This window comes from Coloeus monedula (genome assembly GCF_965178545.1).
Source record: "Coloeus monedula genome assembly, chromosome: 5".
NCBI classification, from domain to species: domain Eukaryota; kingdom Metazoa; phylum Chordata; class Aves; order Passeriformes; family Corvidae; genus Coloeus; species Coloeus monedula.
Window position 1 is genome coordinate 65914487 of NC_138785.1, and position 17489 is coordinate 65931975.

At 39.6% G+C, this 17489-nt stretch overlaps 1 protein-coding gene across 2 annotated transcripts in view; it reads right to left on the reverse strand.

Annotated features, from left to right (window-relative positions):
- RGS12 (regulator of G protein signaling 12) overlaps positions 1-14915 on the reverse strand; it is a gene marked incomplete at its 3' end in the record, with an annotated part of 86146 nt that extends 71231 nt beyond the window's left edge. For both annotated transcript variants that reach the window (XM_082281380.1, XM_082281381.1), the window contains exons 1-2: positions 14780-14915; positions 7239-9185 (exon numbers count right to left, since the gene is read on the reverse strand). In XM_082281380.1, coding sequence (XP_082137506.1) covers positions 7239-9095 — 1857 coding nt within the window. In that variant the 5' untranslated portion in view covers positions 9096-9185; positions 14780-14915. The remainder of the gene's footprint in view (positions 1-7238; positions 9186-14779) is intronic.
- Between the last annotated feature and the right edge of the window lie 2574 nt (positions 14916-17489).

Below are 17489 nucleotides of genomic sequence, written 5' to 3' on the forward strand. Positions count from 1 at the left end.
ACCTCACAAAACCAGATTAGGTGACAGAGGGTTAATTAGAAAAGGTCTATCCTCATTCAAACTTCACTGTCAGCTTTTCTGCAGGCTTTAATTACACTTCAATTCCTGTAATTTTTTTTTTTTTTGGTTGGATTACACCAGGATGACAAAGAATTCAAATGCTGTATTCACCAGTCCTGATCAACAGATTCGATGACTTTTAAGAATACTTCTTTACTGATCAGATGATAATGACACATTTCACTCCCTTCCTAACCATTATAATGGCTTAAATACCAGTTTGGCCCATGATACAATGAACAATGTAAGATCTTTCATATAAAATCCATATGGACTTTGGAAAGACACAGAAAAGAGATTGTCCTGACATGAACATCCAAGTAAATGAAATTTAATGCTAGTCTCCTGTACTAAGGATATTAGGCATAAAACACTGACCCGTCTACACTTCAGTACTATCCTAACCCCTTTACAAGGAAAAAAAAAAAAAACCAAAACAACAAAACAACCCCAATAAATGTTGATGTTGTTTATGCAGATTAAAAAGATCATTTTCCCAGTATATATATATATATAGCTAGTATATTTATATATATATATATGAGTATTTATATATATTTATAGCTAGTATATTTATAACTAGATAAAAGTGTCTTATATAAGTTGGAAGCCTGGTAGTTGGAAATTGCAGAGGAACAGAAAGAACTTACTACAATAGGGGAAAATGTGGAGAAAAATATAAATACAGACATAACAATTGGTTTCAAATCATCTTGAACATTAGGTAGGCATTAGCTGGGAACATTAATTCAGTATAGTCCAATAAACAGTAACAATCAAAACTATGACCAAAAATCATTAGAAAAGAAAAAAACATCAAGAAATAAGTCTTATGAATATATAGGCTGACCACACATTTTTTAAACTACTTGTAACTCTGGTCAACCCATCTCAAAAATAGTATTACAGCAACCAATTATATTACAATTATGGAAAAACTTTTGCATGGGAGAAGACTAAGCTGACTTCTGATTGAAAAGTAAGTGATTGGTGGTTGAGGTTTAAAACAAAAATAACATCAGTAAGAGAAAGTAGAGTAAAACTGTTAGTATTTCTCAGGACAAATATTAGCTGGTATGAAATGAAACTACAGATAAAGTACAATTATGTGGTGTTTTCTTTCCACACTATTAAACTGCAGAATATATAAGTCAAGTGATATCAGGAATGCCAAAAGTACAAGTTCAGGTAAGTTTTAGCAATTCCATATTTATTTTTTTGTTAATTAAAGACCTTTATTCCATATTTATTCCATATGGATCTATTTCTTCTCCAGTGAAGAACTGGTATTTTACAACTCCTTTTCTCCTCTAAGTCTTCTCCACTTCAAGAAATTCAGATTTCTTTTTTTTTTTTTGTACAGGCAATAACTTGATAACCTCCCACCTCAAAGCTTTTATGTTTACAACATAAAAACTAAGCCATTTTTCATTATTTCAATTCATTCTATCCTAATTATTTTTTCCATGCCATTTTCTTTCTAGTACACAAATTTGAAATGAGGACACTTCACAAAAGTTGACATCGCTCTACAGACATTTACTGTTCAGATTTTATCTAATTTATTTTTCAGAGAAACACAGCCAGCGTTATTTGGTCTTTTTATATGCTTTAAAGATCCTAGAACCATTTAAAAAATAATTTTAGAAGATTATAATTCATATGAAAAGGCTGCATGAAATTACTAAATATTTAATTGCTTTTCATTTTCTCGAAGCAAAAATCAGAGGACCTATTTCTTCTAGATGCCTCTTTGCAGATTAATTCACACTAGCACATTCTCAGACCTAGCTTGGTGTTTGGGATTTTTCTTGAGTTCTCTTTAAGGTATATAGGTAGATCTCAAATCAGATCAAAGTCTGTAATTCCAAAAGTTAACATTAAATTGTACTGTGTAAGAATAGCAATCCAGATGCCATTAATTCTGCTTCAAAAACAGCTGTGGTGGAACAATTCAAGCTAGTGAGCAAACAGAATTCTAAAAGAAAGGGAAAAAAACATGTAATTATACAACAAAAAAACAAATATGAGAACCACAAAGCTTTGCCAACATTGTCTCTGCATCTAAAATCTCTGCTTTGCAGTTAGTTCACCATCCAGTTACCAACATTAAAAAACTGCAATACTTGGATCTGAAGCAAATTACAGATTTTCACCAAAAAAAAAAAAAAAAAAAAAAAAATCATCGTTTTAAACTTGAACAGCGTATCTTTTTCAGTAATACTTGCTTTGGAAACAAAGACAACTCTGAAGTAGTTACAGTTAAACCTCTGATCAAAACAAAGTAACAATAATAGTTAGCCAAGATACAGATTAACAAGGACAGATGCCTTAGTGAACCCCACAGTATTTACTCCTTATCTGCCTTCTCTTCTATGAACCCCACAGTACTTACTCCTTACCTGTCTTCTCTTCTACATTTTTACAATATTTTCAGGAGCTTAAATTAGGAAGGTTACCAAGCAGCTGATATATTTTATGGTTTAAAAAAATGCATACATATTTGCAATACTATTGTCCAGTGAGTCTTATACAATAAGATTTTCTGTTTTGTTTTCCTCTAAGATCTACAAATAGGATCCAACTACAAATTCACACTTTTCATCAGCACAAACAATAATGTGATCAAGATAGAAGCATAACAAGTGTGAAACAGGAAAGGATTTCTAAAAGTCAATACCCAAAATTTTAAAAAGCTATTTAATTACATTTTAATAGCTTTGTCATATTCTCTTGGAATAAACCCAGTGCCCAAATGCTAGTTATATCAGGCTCAGGTTGTTAAATGTCTTTTGATCTTCAGTGTTATACTCACTCCCACAGTATTAAAACAGACTTTCTTTTTTTCAAAAGAAATGGCGAGAGGTCAATGCCTAGGATTCTGTCCTCAAGTTTAGTCCTCAAAGACTAAACTGGCTGTTATGAAGCTTTCCAGTGGAAAAATGAGTATTTTCCCAGTTAAACTTAATTTAAAACAGTAATGGGTAGACATATTTTTGGCCAGGCACTAGCCTGAAAACAGAGAGTGAGGGTTGAACAAAATCAAATGCATTATATTAATTTAGTCTAGAGGGAAAGGAATGCTTCCCTGTTCAGCAATTTCTTAAGTCCCTTGCCAATTCTAACATCCCCTGATGTTTTCATATTGCTTATGATGCTTTTCATTTGCGTCACCCAAAAATCATGCACAAGAGTGAGTAGATAAGTGACTGGAACTTAGGGGGATGCTAAAGAAGGTGGAAAGAGCAATGCAACAGCAAAGGCAGGATAGTGCAACTGGAATTACAAACAAAAAAGCAGGAATTATTCCATTCCCACAGAAACCATAATCAGGCTCTTCATGCTAGTCTCACAGACCTCAGGAGAGCACACACCCCTATCCAGCATCAATCTTAGAGCAATTTAGAAGCTTCTTGTCACCAGAAATCCTCCTTAGTTGATCTCAAATTGAAAGGTACATTGCCTTCCAAGACTTTTCAGTACATTTCAGCAACATCCTCAGGCCTCTCACTACTTGTTTTCATCTAAGACCTACAGAAGACATGGATACCACCAAAAAATGCTCATTAGGTGCTTCAATAGAAATCTGTTCACGTGACACTTTTAAGAAACTCCAGAAAGGTGAGGTTCAGGAAATAATTTGAGGGGTGCACAGGGCCAGAGATATCTTCTAGTAAGTCTCAGCCAAAAGAGGTGGACTAGAACAAAAATTTCCCTGCTTTAGTTCTCCTCTTACCATGCACAGAAACCATTTTAAAAGGTTTAAAAAAAACCATATATATACAGCAATTGTCAAAGTATGTGTTCAGTTATTTGGGGATAATTAATGATTACAACATTTTAAAGAAAACAAAAAACCTTATGCTATCCACTAACAACAAAATGAGGCATTTTTAACTATTTTCAACTATTTACACTTACACTGAATTTTAAAATGCCTTACAGCATCATAAAGAAAATTAATATTTTAAAAGTGAATTTGCCAATTATCACAATTCTAGTCTGTGAGCTGAAAACATCATCACTAAAGGGAAAAAAAGCTCAAAAAATGTGTTAACTTGCTTGTGACCTGAAGTCTGAAATGCCAGACTCACAAGAAGCACTTCCCAGGCTAGTTCGGAAAGTGCAATTTTAAATAGATATGTTCACTAACACTTTCTCACATCTGCTCTTGCATGCTGTGCAATTTGCAAATGTTTTGTAAGTGCAGCTATAAAATCTGGAAGTAGTTTATGCCCATCTTACCCCCCACTAGCATTGTACAGTACAGCATATTTTTCAGAATTACACACTGTGATCATCACTGTTTATCTGCACAGCAGCTCTGCTAGAGCAGAATTGCATCCAGGAACTCATGTGTACTGAAAATTCCAAGGAAGACAGTGTTTAACATAGAAATAGAAGTACAGAGTCCACCACAAGAACCTCTAGCTTTGATAATCTTTTCTCCCTCTAGTGGCTTCTACATTCCCACTCATAGGATGTTTTATCTTCAGTATTGATGTACAAGACAAAAACCTACCTCAATTAAAAGCAATTTAAGGACTGTTCTGCCAAATGAAGACTTAGACTGAGCCACCAAGTTGTAAAAATATGAATGTAATCCCATGTGGCAACTTTATTCACTTTATTCCGTGACTGGAATGGGTCTGAGCAAGCTGGGTAAAATAAGTCCTTACCACTTACAAAGGTCACAGGAAGCTGAGGATGTGTAATTTTCTAGAACACAGATCTAACGCACCTGAATAATGGTTTGTAATGGGCAGTTTTACCTCTTCCCTACACACAAAGTAAAAAGAAAGTCTGAATTTCTCTCTTATGAAAACAAACTAGTGCTCTAAAATGCAAATACAAATCTTCCCTATTTCTGCAGCACCTGAAGAAGTATAGAGCTATGTTCATCAGTAATGACATCCTCTATCTTCATTAAAGATTTAAGATGAGAATATTGTACAATTTCATCTCTGTGAATTACTCCAAATAACCTTTATGAGCTTTTCTCATCAGTTTCAACAGCCTTCAATAATACTGAAAAATGAAATTAAAATGCAAAAGAGGTTCTGTAGCCTCAATGAAGAGATTAAATGCTAAAGCCATGTAGGAACATTTTAAATGTGTCTTGCAAACAAATTTTTCAGTAATCAAAGAACAGAATGCCTATTTTATTATCAAATAGACTTAAAAGGGAAGACTGAGATACTTAGTGTTGGTTTATGCTGATGTGAGTGATATGGTAGGTGAAATATTATTACTCTTTACCCACACATGGAGCATCTTTCATCTTGAAGTGTAAAATTTTCTATGAGAACTTAATTATTATAATCTTGACTTCCATGAAATAAGTGTTTCTTTAAAAAATCTAATCCATATTACTATCATGGATGACACTGCAGACACAAACTTATTACAGAGACCCCTAAAGAATTTCAGCAGCATCCAGTGCAGTTGGTTCAGCTTCTAATGAGCACTTGGGACCAACATCCATCATGTACCCGCACCAAGTGCGGCATATAAAGAGGCCTTTTCCTTGGTCCATCAGCAAAGAGATCATGAAGCACACAGACTTCAGGGCAGTAGATAGAATCAATTCTTAGGTGGTTTGGGTGAGAAATGTTCACAAATTTAGTGTTTCTGTTTGGCTAACTTCTGTCTGGTTTTTGAAAGTGTGAATCACCTTGTATTTAAGAATATTTGAAATTTAATTTTATTGCAGGCCTGGAAAACATTGCTGCCTGTAGCAGTGTTCACCTTAACAATACACTAATGTGTAACTATTATACATACTAGTTTATTTTATTTTCAGCACAAAAAGCATACAGTAGAACATATGCAAAAGGTGTTTGCTTTACAGTGCAGGAAAAGCAATAAAAAATAATTTCTCTTTCCACACAAAACCCAAAATGTTCTGAAGTTCCACAGCCTAATCCCCAAAATGTCTGTGACTGATTGTCACAGCACTGCAAAGATTTAGTTTCTAACAGTATGAAACAACTAATGAACCTCTACTGTCGTCCACTTGAGCAGGGGTTGTATATTTTTAATCAGGTGAGAAAAAAACCACAGTTTTTCAAAATAGATTTGGATAGCATGATGGACATCTGAAACAACCATATAAGCAATACACAAAATTTTCACAAACAGTATTCTGTACTCTTTTTGTGTTGAAAATAAAAAAAAAACAAACTAGTATATTTAATATATACACTAGAGTACTGGTAAGGTGAACACTAATATAAGCATGGAATGACAAAGCTTCCTGAAGACTAATTTGGAGTATGAGATTCTGTCTTTCCCTGGAGTCAGCAAACATTTCAGATACAAAACTGCTACTGATTCTTTTAGTATCAGAACAATGGCTCCACTTTACTAGAATTCCAGTTATCAACAACAGACTCCCCTGAGATTAGTTCCCTCAACAGCAAAATGTGTGTGTCACAAAGGGTATGTAATCACGCTGAATACTCCTCCCACACCTTTTTTTGTTTCTTAAGTCTCCTCACTTTGTCTAATAGTAGACAAAACAAGTAGATGGAACAGTAATTTGGAATAAAATTTGAATTACAGGCTTACTGGCAGAATGTTAGATTTGTGACCTACCACTAACAACTAGGTTTTGATGTCAGTTTTTAACACACCTTGTATTGAGAGGTTCACTGGAGTGAAGTTTTGTAATAAAACAGTCTTATTCCGTGAAAAGTGTATAATCCAGGTTTTTGACTAATTATTATACCATGTCTCTATAAAAATAGATACCACTAAAATAACATTTGCAAGCCAGCCTTCTACAAAAAGGAACCAGACTAAAGATGAAGACTGTTTCCATTCTTTTGCAGCTGAAGGTCAGAAGAAAATGAAGTTGCTAAAATGTCATGCCTCCTTTTCATTTCAGTGCCACTGCAACATTTGGAAACAATGAAGAGACAAGAAAAGTGAGAAAGCCCTAACAGACAATACTTCCACCAGAAGTACAATTCCAGAGCTGCACTCAAAGAGGAATATGCAGTGCCTCTGCAAACAAGAGAGAAACATATTATTTTCTTCATCTGAAATTCTGTAATTATATAATACATGTTTAAATTTTAATATGCAAATATTACTGTGTAAAAGTACCATAGGCAGATGGGTTTGGGTGTGGGGTTTTTTGATGCTGTTAAGAACCAATACCAACATATTCTTACCTTTTTATCTTCTTTAGATTTCCTGATACTGTGCGGAGGGCCAAATTTGTTCTGAATGCAGAACATTTTCTTGGACCATTCACTTTTGTGAGATTTTAGTTGCGGCTGACCAAAGCTGCCATCGACTCTGTACCTGTCAGCTGGAATCTTGCTCATTGGAGGGGGAAGGGTCCCACAGTTAACACTCGACCAGCCGTCTGTAGAGTCAGTGTATGACTCCTGGTCACTGGCATTTCCATGCTGCCACTCTTGTAACACATGCACAGGCAACCACCTCTGATTGCCCATGCCTGCAGCGTTTTTCTTTGATGGGGGTACTGAATTTCGGGAGGAAACCAATGGAACTTCAATACGAGCAGAAGGGCTCAAATGTTTGCTTACATTTTGGGACTTATCATTCTGAATTACTTCTAAAGGGATGTTTCCCTCTTGCTCATGACAGAAGCCATTCCAATGGGAAGCAGGCTGATTTTGTCCCCTTCCTACTGGATTTTCCCATATGCTGCTAGGAATATGTTTACTTGGATTGGTCCCCAAATCAACCACCAGAACTCTATTATTCTTTTCTTCTTGGTTGAAATTTCCAATTCCACTATCACTGTTACTGCTCGTACTATTATTCTGATGAGCATCTGCATCACCATCAAGGAAAGCCCTCACACGCATTCCCTCGATCAATTCCCCCATATCCCTGTACAGGACAGAAATAAACTGCAGGACAGGTAGAGATGATGTTGGAAACTCCAGACAGCCATTTGTATCTGGATCCGCTGTACATTCCAGTCCAAAACGCCTTGCTATACCCTGGTGAACTTTATGATGAAATAATTCAGGATCCACCATAAAAACATGGCAAGATGTCCTCAGGACCCCTTCATCTTCCTGCGCCAAGCTTGCATCATCATTTGTCTGCATTGTAACTAGTCCAAAGAATCTTCTATCATCCGGGCAAACAGCACTGAATGCCAGTTTCTCTGCAGGATATTCTGCCACAACACCTGATTTGTCACTGCAGAGCTGAATACAGTCGTGCATTATCTTCATCATCACCAGGGAATGGATTTTTTGCTCTGCCCGCAGACGTCTCATGCACCCACGAATGGCCTGCAAACTCTCAGTTTCCAGATTCGAGGTTGTTGAAGGAAGTTCAATGGAGCCTAAGTAACCCACAATCATGGCAACATTCAAAATGCTTGCATCTAATCCAAAGTCTTCCGCACTCTCCAGTCCAATTCTAAAAACTGAATCATCATTCAGAACTTTGGCTATTTCTTCCTTTGACAGTAGATTTGGATTGCTTACACTTTCATTGCCAGTTTCAGATTTAATAGCAGCAGAAACTGAAAATGATCTTTGTTTTGGTGCAGAATTATCTGAGTTACCAGCACAAAGAGCAGGATTCTCAAAGATCATGTTGAAAATGCCACCAGACTGCATTTCTTCAACAACTTTCTCTGCTCTGTTTATACCCAGAGCTTTAGAGTCAGGTTTGGGTTTCAGCCACCCCTTCCCATCATAAAAACCAACCTCTTCATCACTTGAACATGAATCTATATGACTCATCCCTTCAGCAATGACCATGTGCAGGACTCCAGAACATTTCCCTATAAGTTTCACTACATCTTCATGGGAGGCTTTTTTCACATTGATTTCATTAACCGCAAATATCTGATCTCCTGCTTTAAGTCCAACGTAATCTGCAGGGCTTCCTTTCATCACACAACTGAGAACACAAGGAGCTTGTCCAGAAAGGGTAAACCCATAACCTGCTCTTCCTCGAGCAACTTCCACGCTTCTTATCCGTGGAGGAGCGTGCATGTTGAGTCGACGTTTGACCGTTTCTCCTGGTCTATACATTTTGGATTTTTTTCCTAAAACGGGAAAATTTTTATTTAGTCCAGTTTTTTGTCATGTTTCAAGAGTATCACTCCTTCATCTGATGAAGCTCTAAAGAAAGAAAGAAAAAAAAAGACATTATAATTCTCATTGTATTTCAGTCTTTTTAGCACCCAGTATTCCCTTTACTGTTCAGAAAAATTGCTAGTGAACTCTACCACAAATTATTGCCAGAGAATTAACGAAACACAGGAAACAGTTTGAAAAGAACAGGTACCACAGTCTTAATTTTACTGATGAGAAAGGAGTTACAAATGCAAATAAAGCGTCTCTCTAAAATAACAACATGACAAAATGGCAAAGAACAGAATCCAAGTCTTTTGATGTACAGTCAGTGTTTTTTATACTAAGCATGTTATGTTTTCCCCAACTCCCCCACATTACCTACTATTCAGTTACCTTTTGGCATACTGCACCATTGTAAAATGCACCACTCCATTTCACAGCACAGAGAAAATCTTTAATTAAGCTCATCCATCCTTTCCCAGCAAAATAAAAATGAGAGCTTGTGCCCATCTACTCAGCTACACCTCACCCCCTTTACACTCAGTGTACAGAAACAGGTACCACATGTATCATGTAAAATAGATTAATTACCCCTACAGTTGCCTGTATCTCTCCACTGACTGTAAAAGCAGCTTAAAATAAGTATCTCCAGCTTCCTTACGTACATTTCACTTACATATGCAATGGCAAATGGGCATTCAGTCATGTATCAGACCAAAGGGATCCAAGATCAGATTAACTGTTACACCCATCAATTAATCTACTCAAAACAATTTGTCAGATAGAAAACACTGTAAAAATGCATTTCAGACCATCCTTCCAACATCCATGTGTTTTAGTTTATCTTAAAAATTTTAAAAAAAAAAGGAGTGAAAAAGACACATGCTGCCAGTATTAATCTAGTCATGACTTTACAATTAACATATAACAGCTTTATATGAACAGCAAGAAATAGAATATTTCACTGCCTTTTGGTGTCAGCACTGAAGTCTGGATGTCTTGTTCTAAATATACTCAGGCAAATTCCATTGTTTTAAAGAGGTTTCCCCCACTAAGCAGGTTAAAATGCATGAAAATGGCTCACAAAAATCAAAGAAATTACAACTTTTTCAACTTTTGAAACTATCCCCTTCTTGCACGATATGAACCCTCCCTTCCGTACGTCTGGAGGATGACTGACAGAAATAACCATGGGACTGCAGCTACAAAAAATTGCAATAAACTCCATCTGAGCAAGGGAGAACTAATCTGACAATAATTACTCTGAGTTAGTCCACAGGCTTATTTTTAATTCAGTCACACTGTAACATACTTAAAGTGTGTAAGGTACTTGAAACCAAGTATCTTGCATAGATGGGGAAAATGCAGGCAACATTTTAGATAAATACATTCCCATAAACATAAATATACATACACACAGAGACAACACATTTCTTTATCATATCTAAAGTGCTAAATTAGTGGCGTCCCACCCACTACTCGCATGGAAGAAAAATGACCAAGAAATCCTACTGACATTGCTCTCAGCTACAGAAATAACAAAAAAAACCACACTCAGAATGTGATTAAATCCACAGCACACTACTTCCACAGTATTTCTGCCTGGGTTAGAACAAACAAGGCAATTACTTCAAAAGTTTTACCAATTAAAAACCAAACCAAAACTCAAATACAATTTAGGATGATAATCTTAACTACATACAAGCTCTTCGATTACCAAATTTAAGAAACTACTGCTGTTTCTCAAATATTCTGCTAAATACACAACTGCAGGATGTAATTCCCACAGGACCCTTCCAAACCCAAAATAGGACAGATTTCAAGATGCCAGAAGACATCCAGTTGGCTTTACTTTTTGGGGTTTAGTTTTTATTTTTTTGAACAAAGGGACATCAGGTTTTTATGTCTCCATGGTGCAGCTGTGACTATTCAGTGTAATATGGTTTTTGCAAATTGTTTTAATATAGCAATTATCCAGCTTCGTTAACGATAGTTTTCCTATAATTTGAGGGAAAAAAAAAAAACAACTTGGCTTTAAGAAGTAATGAAACTTCACACTTAACCTTTGAATGGAAATCATAATATAGGAAGTGCTTTGCAAACATTTAACCAAACTTAACTCTTACACTGCTGTAAGAAACCCCTATCAACTTGCATCCAGTCTCATATCTTAAATGTAGTTCGACCCTTTCCTGATGGGGCTAAACTTGGGAACCAAGAGGTCACTGTGCATTCAGCTAGCTCTAATTAGGTCTGGTATTTTTTGAGAATAATCTTTAAATATTTCAAGATATAGTTCTCTAACAAAAAAAATTTGAACCAACAAATGCCCAACAGTACATAAAAACCTGCTACCTATAAGCATGAATATATACATCTTTTAACTTGCCTTATAGTAAATATTTCTGTTCTCAGCTGTCTGGAGAACAGCCTAATGTGACCCCCAGTACCCTCCAAAATGCTGCTGTTAACGTGGTCATACTATAAAGCCTTGTACTATCTGGCACCTAAAACTGTGCTACTAGCTTGCAAGAGGAAAGGAAACAATTCAGAGTAGGAGATGATAAATAATCTCATTTTAAAAATATAATAAAAAAGCAGTTGTTACTAAAAAAAATGAGATTCAATATTGTAATACTGAAGTGGCTGGTAAGAAAAACAGATTTTTTCCAGCTATCTCTCTAATCTATAGAAGAGGCAAATCCCAATTCTGTCTTACCTCACAATTCCACATTTGCTAAGAGAGGTTTCTTTTTAACTCTATTCACAAGTCAATTTACCTACTTGCCTTCCTAACCTATGACCCTTACACATCAAGCATTTATTTTAGATGATAACCACTGATAATGAAACGTCATTCAAAACCCGGACAATTATAAAAAAAATCCACAGGCCGCTAACATGTTACTTTTCTCTAATAATGATTTCCAGAGGTGTGAAGGCTTTCAGCTGTTAAAATATATTGTAAACATTTGTAGGTGTAAAGTTAGGAAATAATTCAACATTAAAGGGTTTTTGCAATTAATGTGTCTATACACTAAAAAACCCAAAACAAACAAAAAAATACCAACCAAAGAAAAACTGTATTATTTCACTAAAAAAGTCACCTCTTCCCTGCCTCAGTACCTGAACATTACTGTGCAATTTTTATGCTAATTACACCCATGTTAAACAACAGTTCACTAAATTTATCTAGGAAACTTCAAGACAAAGGACAAATGTATCTCTTCTGCAAGAACGCTCAGCATCCAACTATGTTTTACTGCAACAATGTCATGGAAATGGAAAAAATATGAAAACAGTGTTTCTCACAAGCAGAGATTAGTTGACTGTCAAACTGTTAACAGACTAGTCCAAAACTAAATTATCAAGTTATCTAATTGCTAACTTTTCTTCTAATTTCTTTGCAGATTTGAAGCCTGGATCTAAAGAGATATGACACAGAAGGGGCACAAACTTACACACTCCCAACGTAATCATGTCTGAATATCCTTTTCCTGAAATAAATTACCAAATGTGTAGCATATCCAGTGAAACAAAAACATAATTTCACTTACATTGATATAAAGCTTTGTAGCTTTATAACTACAAAATATTTCACAGAACATTTCAGGCAAAAACACTAATATATACACATTAAGAGTTGTTCAAGTATAGGAAACAACATAATTTGCCCATACACATCAGCTTTGACACAGAACTGCAAAACAGAGCAAAACATTCAAGTTTTCTGCCAGCAAACATTCTGGTCTACCATTTGAATCAATTATTTGTGGGGTCTAAACCACCAAAAATACTAGTTATGGTTGAATTGTACTGTATCCCACAAACACTGCATTTCTGTATGCAATGTTTTTACATATCCATGCTAGCTTTTCATGTCATTTTCAAACCCTCTACTCCAAAGAAAATAACATGTATTTGCTTACTTTCAAGGGAGAGAGGTGGTTTGTTTCCTGCTTCTGCTCTTGTTATCTCATAGCAACAAAAAGAACTGAAACAGGAGGCACACTCCTGCTATAGTCTATGTTAAACTGTAACTTAACAGTTACAGAGGGCAGCGAGGGAGCCAGTGAAGTTCAGGAGTACATGACTGACCACCACTACCTTCCAAAAAGCCTCTGGAAATGAGCTGGTACTTGGCACTACAGGATCCATGTTAATGTGGAGGGAGACAGCAGAGAACTGTCTGGTTTCATTCTGTCTGGCTTAATTTTGTTTTTCAATACTGGGACTGTAAGAGAATAAAGTATGCAAAGTGGAAGTGCATAGAAGAAAGAGAGACGGTTCCCTCATTCCTCACACAGGTCTTACAGTAATGCAGAAGACTTTTCAGCATGGATGCCAGTTGTTGAGGCAGAACTGATGCCAAGTCCCTACAAAGCTCAAATGAAGTTATAACATTTGAATTCCACTAACTATTCAAATGTGGTACACGTTAATAGACAAGTTACACAAGAAATGTAACAACACAACCTGTAGAAGACAGCTACCAGTTGTTTGAGAACTTGGGCAGGACAATGTCTTAATAAGAAAATCTCATCAGCATTTCACAATTGGCAAGACAGATCATTATGTTTCCTTTAGGGGCACCTAGTGTGATCATTCAAAAAATACCGACTGTAATTAGTAACAGCAGGCTAAAAAGTCGTTGTTAATAAAAAGTCTTCTTCCACTGAAGACAGTGTACGAAGTGTAAGGAACACAAACAGGACTCCTGCTGTTTTGTCTGACAAGAGTCATGCGAGTAAGGACAAAGTTTTCTAAAGCTAAGTTTTCTAGTCATGCGTCTACATTCAGACTAATTTATTTGCTGTATTTAAGAAGGTGGAAAGGCTTTGTTGGCAGTTAGGCACTTTTCCCCCCCTTCTTTACTTGCACATTCGTTCCAGAACTGTTGGGACGCCGCGCAGAAGGGCGGCACTTGGGGCGGCAGCAGCGACACCCAGGCGGGATGGGCTCAGGGACAGCCGGGAGGGCTCGGGGCGCTTTGCCGAGGCAGCAGGACGGGCACGGCGGGCTCGCTGCATCTCTGTTCAGCCACTCTCGCAGCCGAGCTACCGCTGCCCCGGCTCCCGGGCAGGCTCCCGGCACCGCCCTCGGCGGGTGCAGGGACATCCCGCGGGGACCGGGAGCGACCCGGGGGGCGGCGGAGCGGAGGGGCGGGCGGTGCGTCCGCCCCAGGAGCAGCGCCCCGCGGGGTTACCCATTAACTGCCCGGCTCCCGGGGCAGCCGCTTCCCGGGGGGTGGAGCTGCGGGGAGGGGAGAAGCGGCACCTGAGCCCGCAGGGACGATTTGAAAAATCAAGCGGTAAAAGACAGGAGGGCACGGAACGCCCGCGACCCCCCCGGCGGGCGGACCCGCCGCCCCCTCCGCGCTGCGCGCCGGGGGTCGCGGGCAGCGCCGCAGCCCGAGGGGCGCCCACAGGGGCGGTCAGGGGCTCCCGTCTGCCCCCTCCCTCCCCTCGGCCCCCACCGTCGCGCTCCCCTCCCCCCTCGGCCCCCCTCTCGCCGTCCATCTGCCGTCCCCGCTCCTCCCGCCGCATCCCAGCGGGGTCCCGGGCCGGGCGCTCGGCGGCGAGGGGGATGGGAGAGCCGGGCGGGCTGCGGTGGGCGCTGCCCCGCTCGGACCCACTCACCTCTGTCCCCCGGGACTCCCGGCTACTCCGCCGAGACAGCGGCTGCCCCGGTCACCGGGGAGACGCGCCGGGCTCGGCCGCACGGCCCTGCGGCCACTGGCTGCCCGGCGCTGTCAGTCACCGCGCTCGCCCGGCGGGGTGGCGGTCGGGTTCCCGGACAGAGAAAGGGGAGAGACAATACCCCGCGCCGAAGGACTACAGCTCCCGGCGTGCCCTGCGAGCGACCAGCTCGCTCCGGCCGTGGGGAGCGGGCCGCGCGGGGCACGACGGGGCGCGTAGTTCGCAGGTCTCCCCGAGCCGCCTCGCCTCTCCCTGGGCTCCGGCGGGGCGGGCAGTGCGCAGGCGCGGGTTGGCGGCGGCCGTTCGAACGGGGCTGGGAGCGGCCCCGGGCCGGGAGCGGGACCCGGGCTCGGCCTCGCACCGCAGGCACGGCGCGTCCGGCCCCGCGGAGCCGGGCAAACAGAGCGGAGCCCGGCCCCACCCGGACGGTGTGAGGGGAGGGACTGACAGCCCGCGGCTCGGGAGCGCAGGTGGCTCAGGGAGGCGCTCGGAGGTGCCTTAGACAGGTGTGCCGCGCCTTTGAAGCCTGGGAATAAAGTGAGACAGACCGGGCAAGGTAAAGGTACAAGAGGGAGGGAGCAGGGTGGCACTGCCTTTTATCCGGGGAGGCTGAGAAGGTAGGTGAGGCACTTGGTAGTAATTAAGCACCTAAAGGGCAAAGCGTGTGTGCGGAGGGGGAGTTTTGCTGCCCGGATGGAGCAGGGCACAGACAGTGAGTGCTAAAAGTACACCGGAGACAGCTCTTCCCTTCAAAAGGGCAACTTGTAGCCCTTATTTAAAATACGAGAAATAGGAAGGGGGGGGGGGAAAGTTAACAGCAGTTAAGAAATTTGTAAGGAATATCAGTTAGAAAAAGGGAAGAATTAACCAAATCTCTAAGATTTTTGTGATCTTAGCAGAAGAATGGGATCTTTAGTTGTTAACATGTACGTGTTGAAATCCTTTGTATGTAGGGTATTTCATTTCTCTGTGTATGGGAAAACCAACACTGAACCTACCAGAACGAGGTGAAGGAGAATTCTTACCTTTTTCTGAGTTTTTGTTGGTTTTTTTTTCCCAGTCTCCAGAGCAGGATATCTATCCCCCAACTCGCTGTTATGTCCACAAGATAACTTACAAATTGTAATACTGTGGCTTAATGGTTTAATTTCAGTAATTTGTCTAATTGTTATCCAATCTAGGAAATCGTTTCTTAATAACTCCTTCCTGAGCTGAAATGCTTACAGTATACCAGCATCTTCAGGAAAAACACAAACACAGGGCAAAGGAAAAAGCTCTTTGGAAAAACAGAGGATCCTGCTCCTGTACTCTGGACTTCTCATTCTGCTGGCTTTTTCTTTGTCAATCCCTCCCAAGGAGATTTCTTCCAATCTAAGACATTTCCAATTGACATAGATCCTAGTTTTGCTATCTCTGTCATCCAGTTTTATGGGAAAAGCTTCTGAAAGGAAAAATAACCAAATAAGATAAGCATTTATATCTTTTTCTCATCCTCACAGAAGACGTCATGGCAGATCAGTGTAAGACTTCTGAAATTCTTTAGATATCCTGTGTCCTATTAAAGTAATTATTAATTCCTTAAGGAGGATAAAAATTCAAAACATAAGGAAGAAAATTGAGGGGTTGATTTTAAACCCCACAGTTGATTCTTTCAGGTGAGGTACAGAATTTTTAAAAATACTCTAGAGATTTAAATTTGCCCAGACAAGCTATAATTCTGTATCCTTTTGACTGGGAAGGTGTCACAGGCAAAGAATTGCATTCCACAAATCAAAGGTGTTGGTTTGGGCTGCCATCCCTTAATAGCCCAATCATTTCCAGCTTCCACATAAGGTTGTCAAGACTTTGTCTTTTGCCACTACTTCTGTTGCCGTGTTACCCAAACAGGTCTAGCACTGACTTGCACAACCTCCTTGCCTACAGAATGGAAAATTGATCAACCACATATTTCAGTCTGACCTTGTAAACAGCTGTAACTGAAGAAAATCTCTTGGAAAGTGACAAGTAAAGTGGAATTTCAAGCGTCCCACAGAGGTATCTGCAGGTCCTCCACTGCGTCTTTATGGAGTTAATACAGAGAAATTATGCTTTATTTTGTTTCAAAGAGGACAGATGCTAAAAAGTGCCATCAGCATCTGCTAACTATAAACTAATTACTCCATGGCAGTGTCAGATTAACCCTTCCAAATATACTGAACCTGTTGTATTTGTGATAACCAACAGAATTGCTTGCACTTTTGTAATAGCACAGGAGCATGTAATTAGTCTGGCTTCACAGAAGGCTATTTTGTACTACAGCAGAATTTCCTATGTCAGTAACACTCAGGAACGAAGAGGTGAAGACTGACATGCCAACAGGTGTGCTCACACACTCTACTTGCAGTCAGAAAAATCCAACTCGTCCAGAATGAATTTAGTGCTTTGCTTCAGTGCTTTCGGAAATCGTGATTAAGACTTCATGTTATAATCTGGAGCAAGGTGATTAATGGCCCCTCAAAAATCCACACAAGGTCTCAGCTGTAACTTACTGTTTTCACTACTGTTGGAGACAATAAAGGAAGAAAGAGTGTGAAACAAAGTGATAAGGATTTGTGGCTTTGGGGTGGAAAAGCTTTGGTTTATAAGCCTAAGTAGCTTAATGTTGGGCATG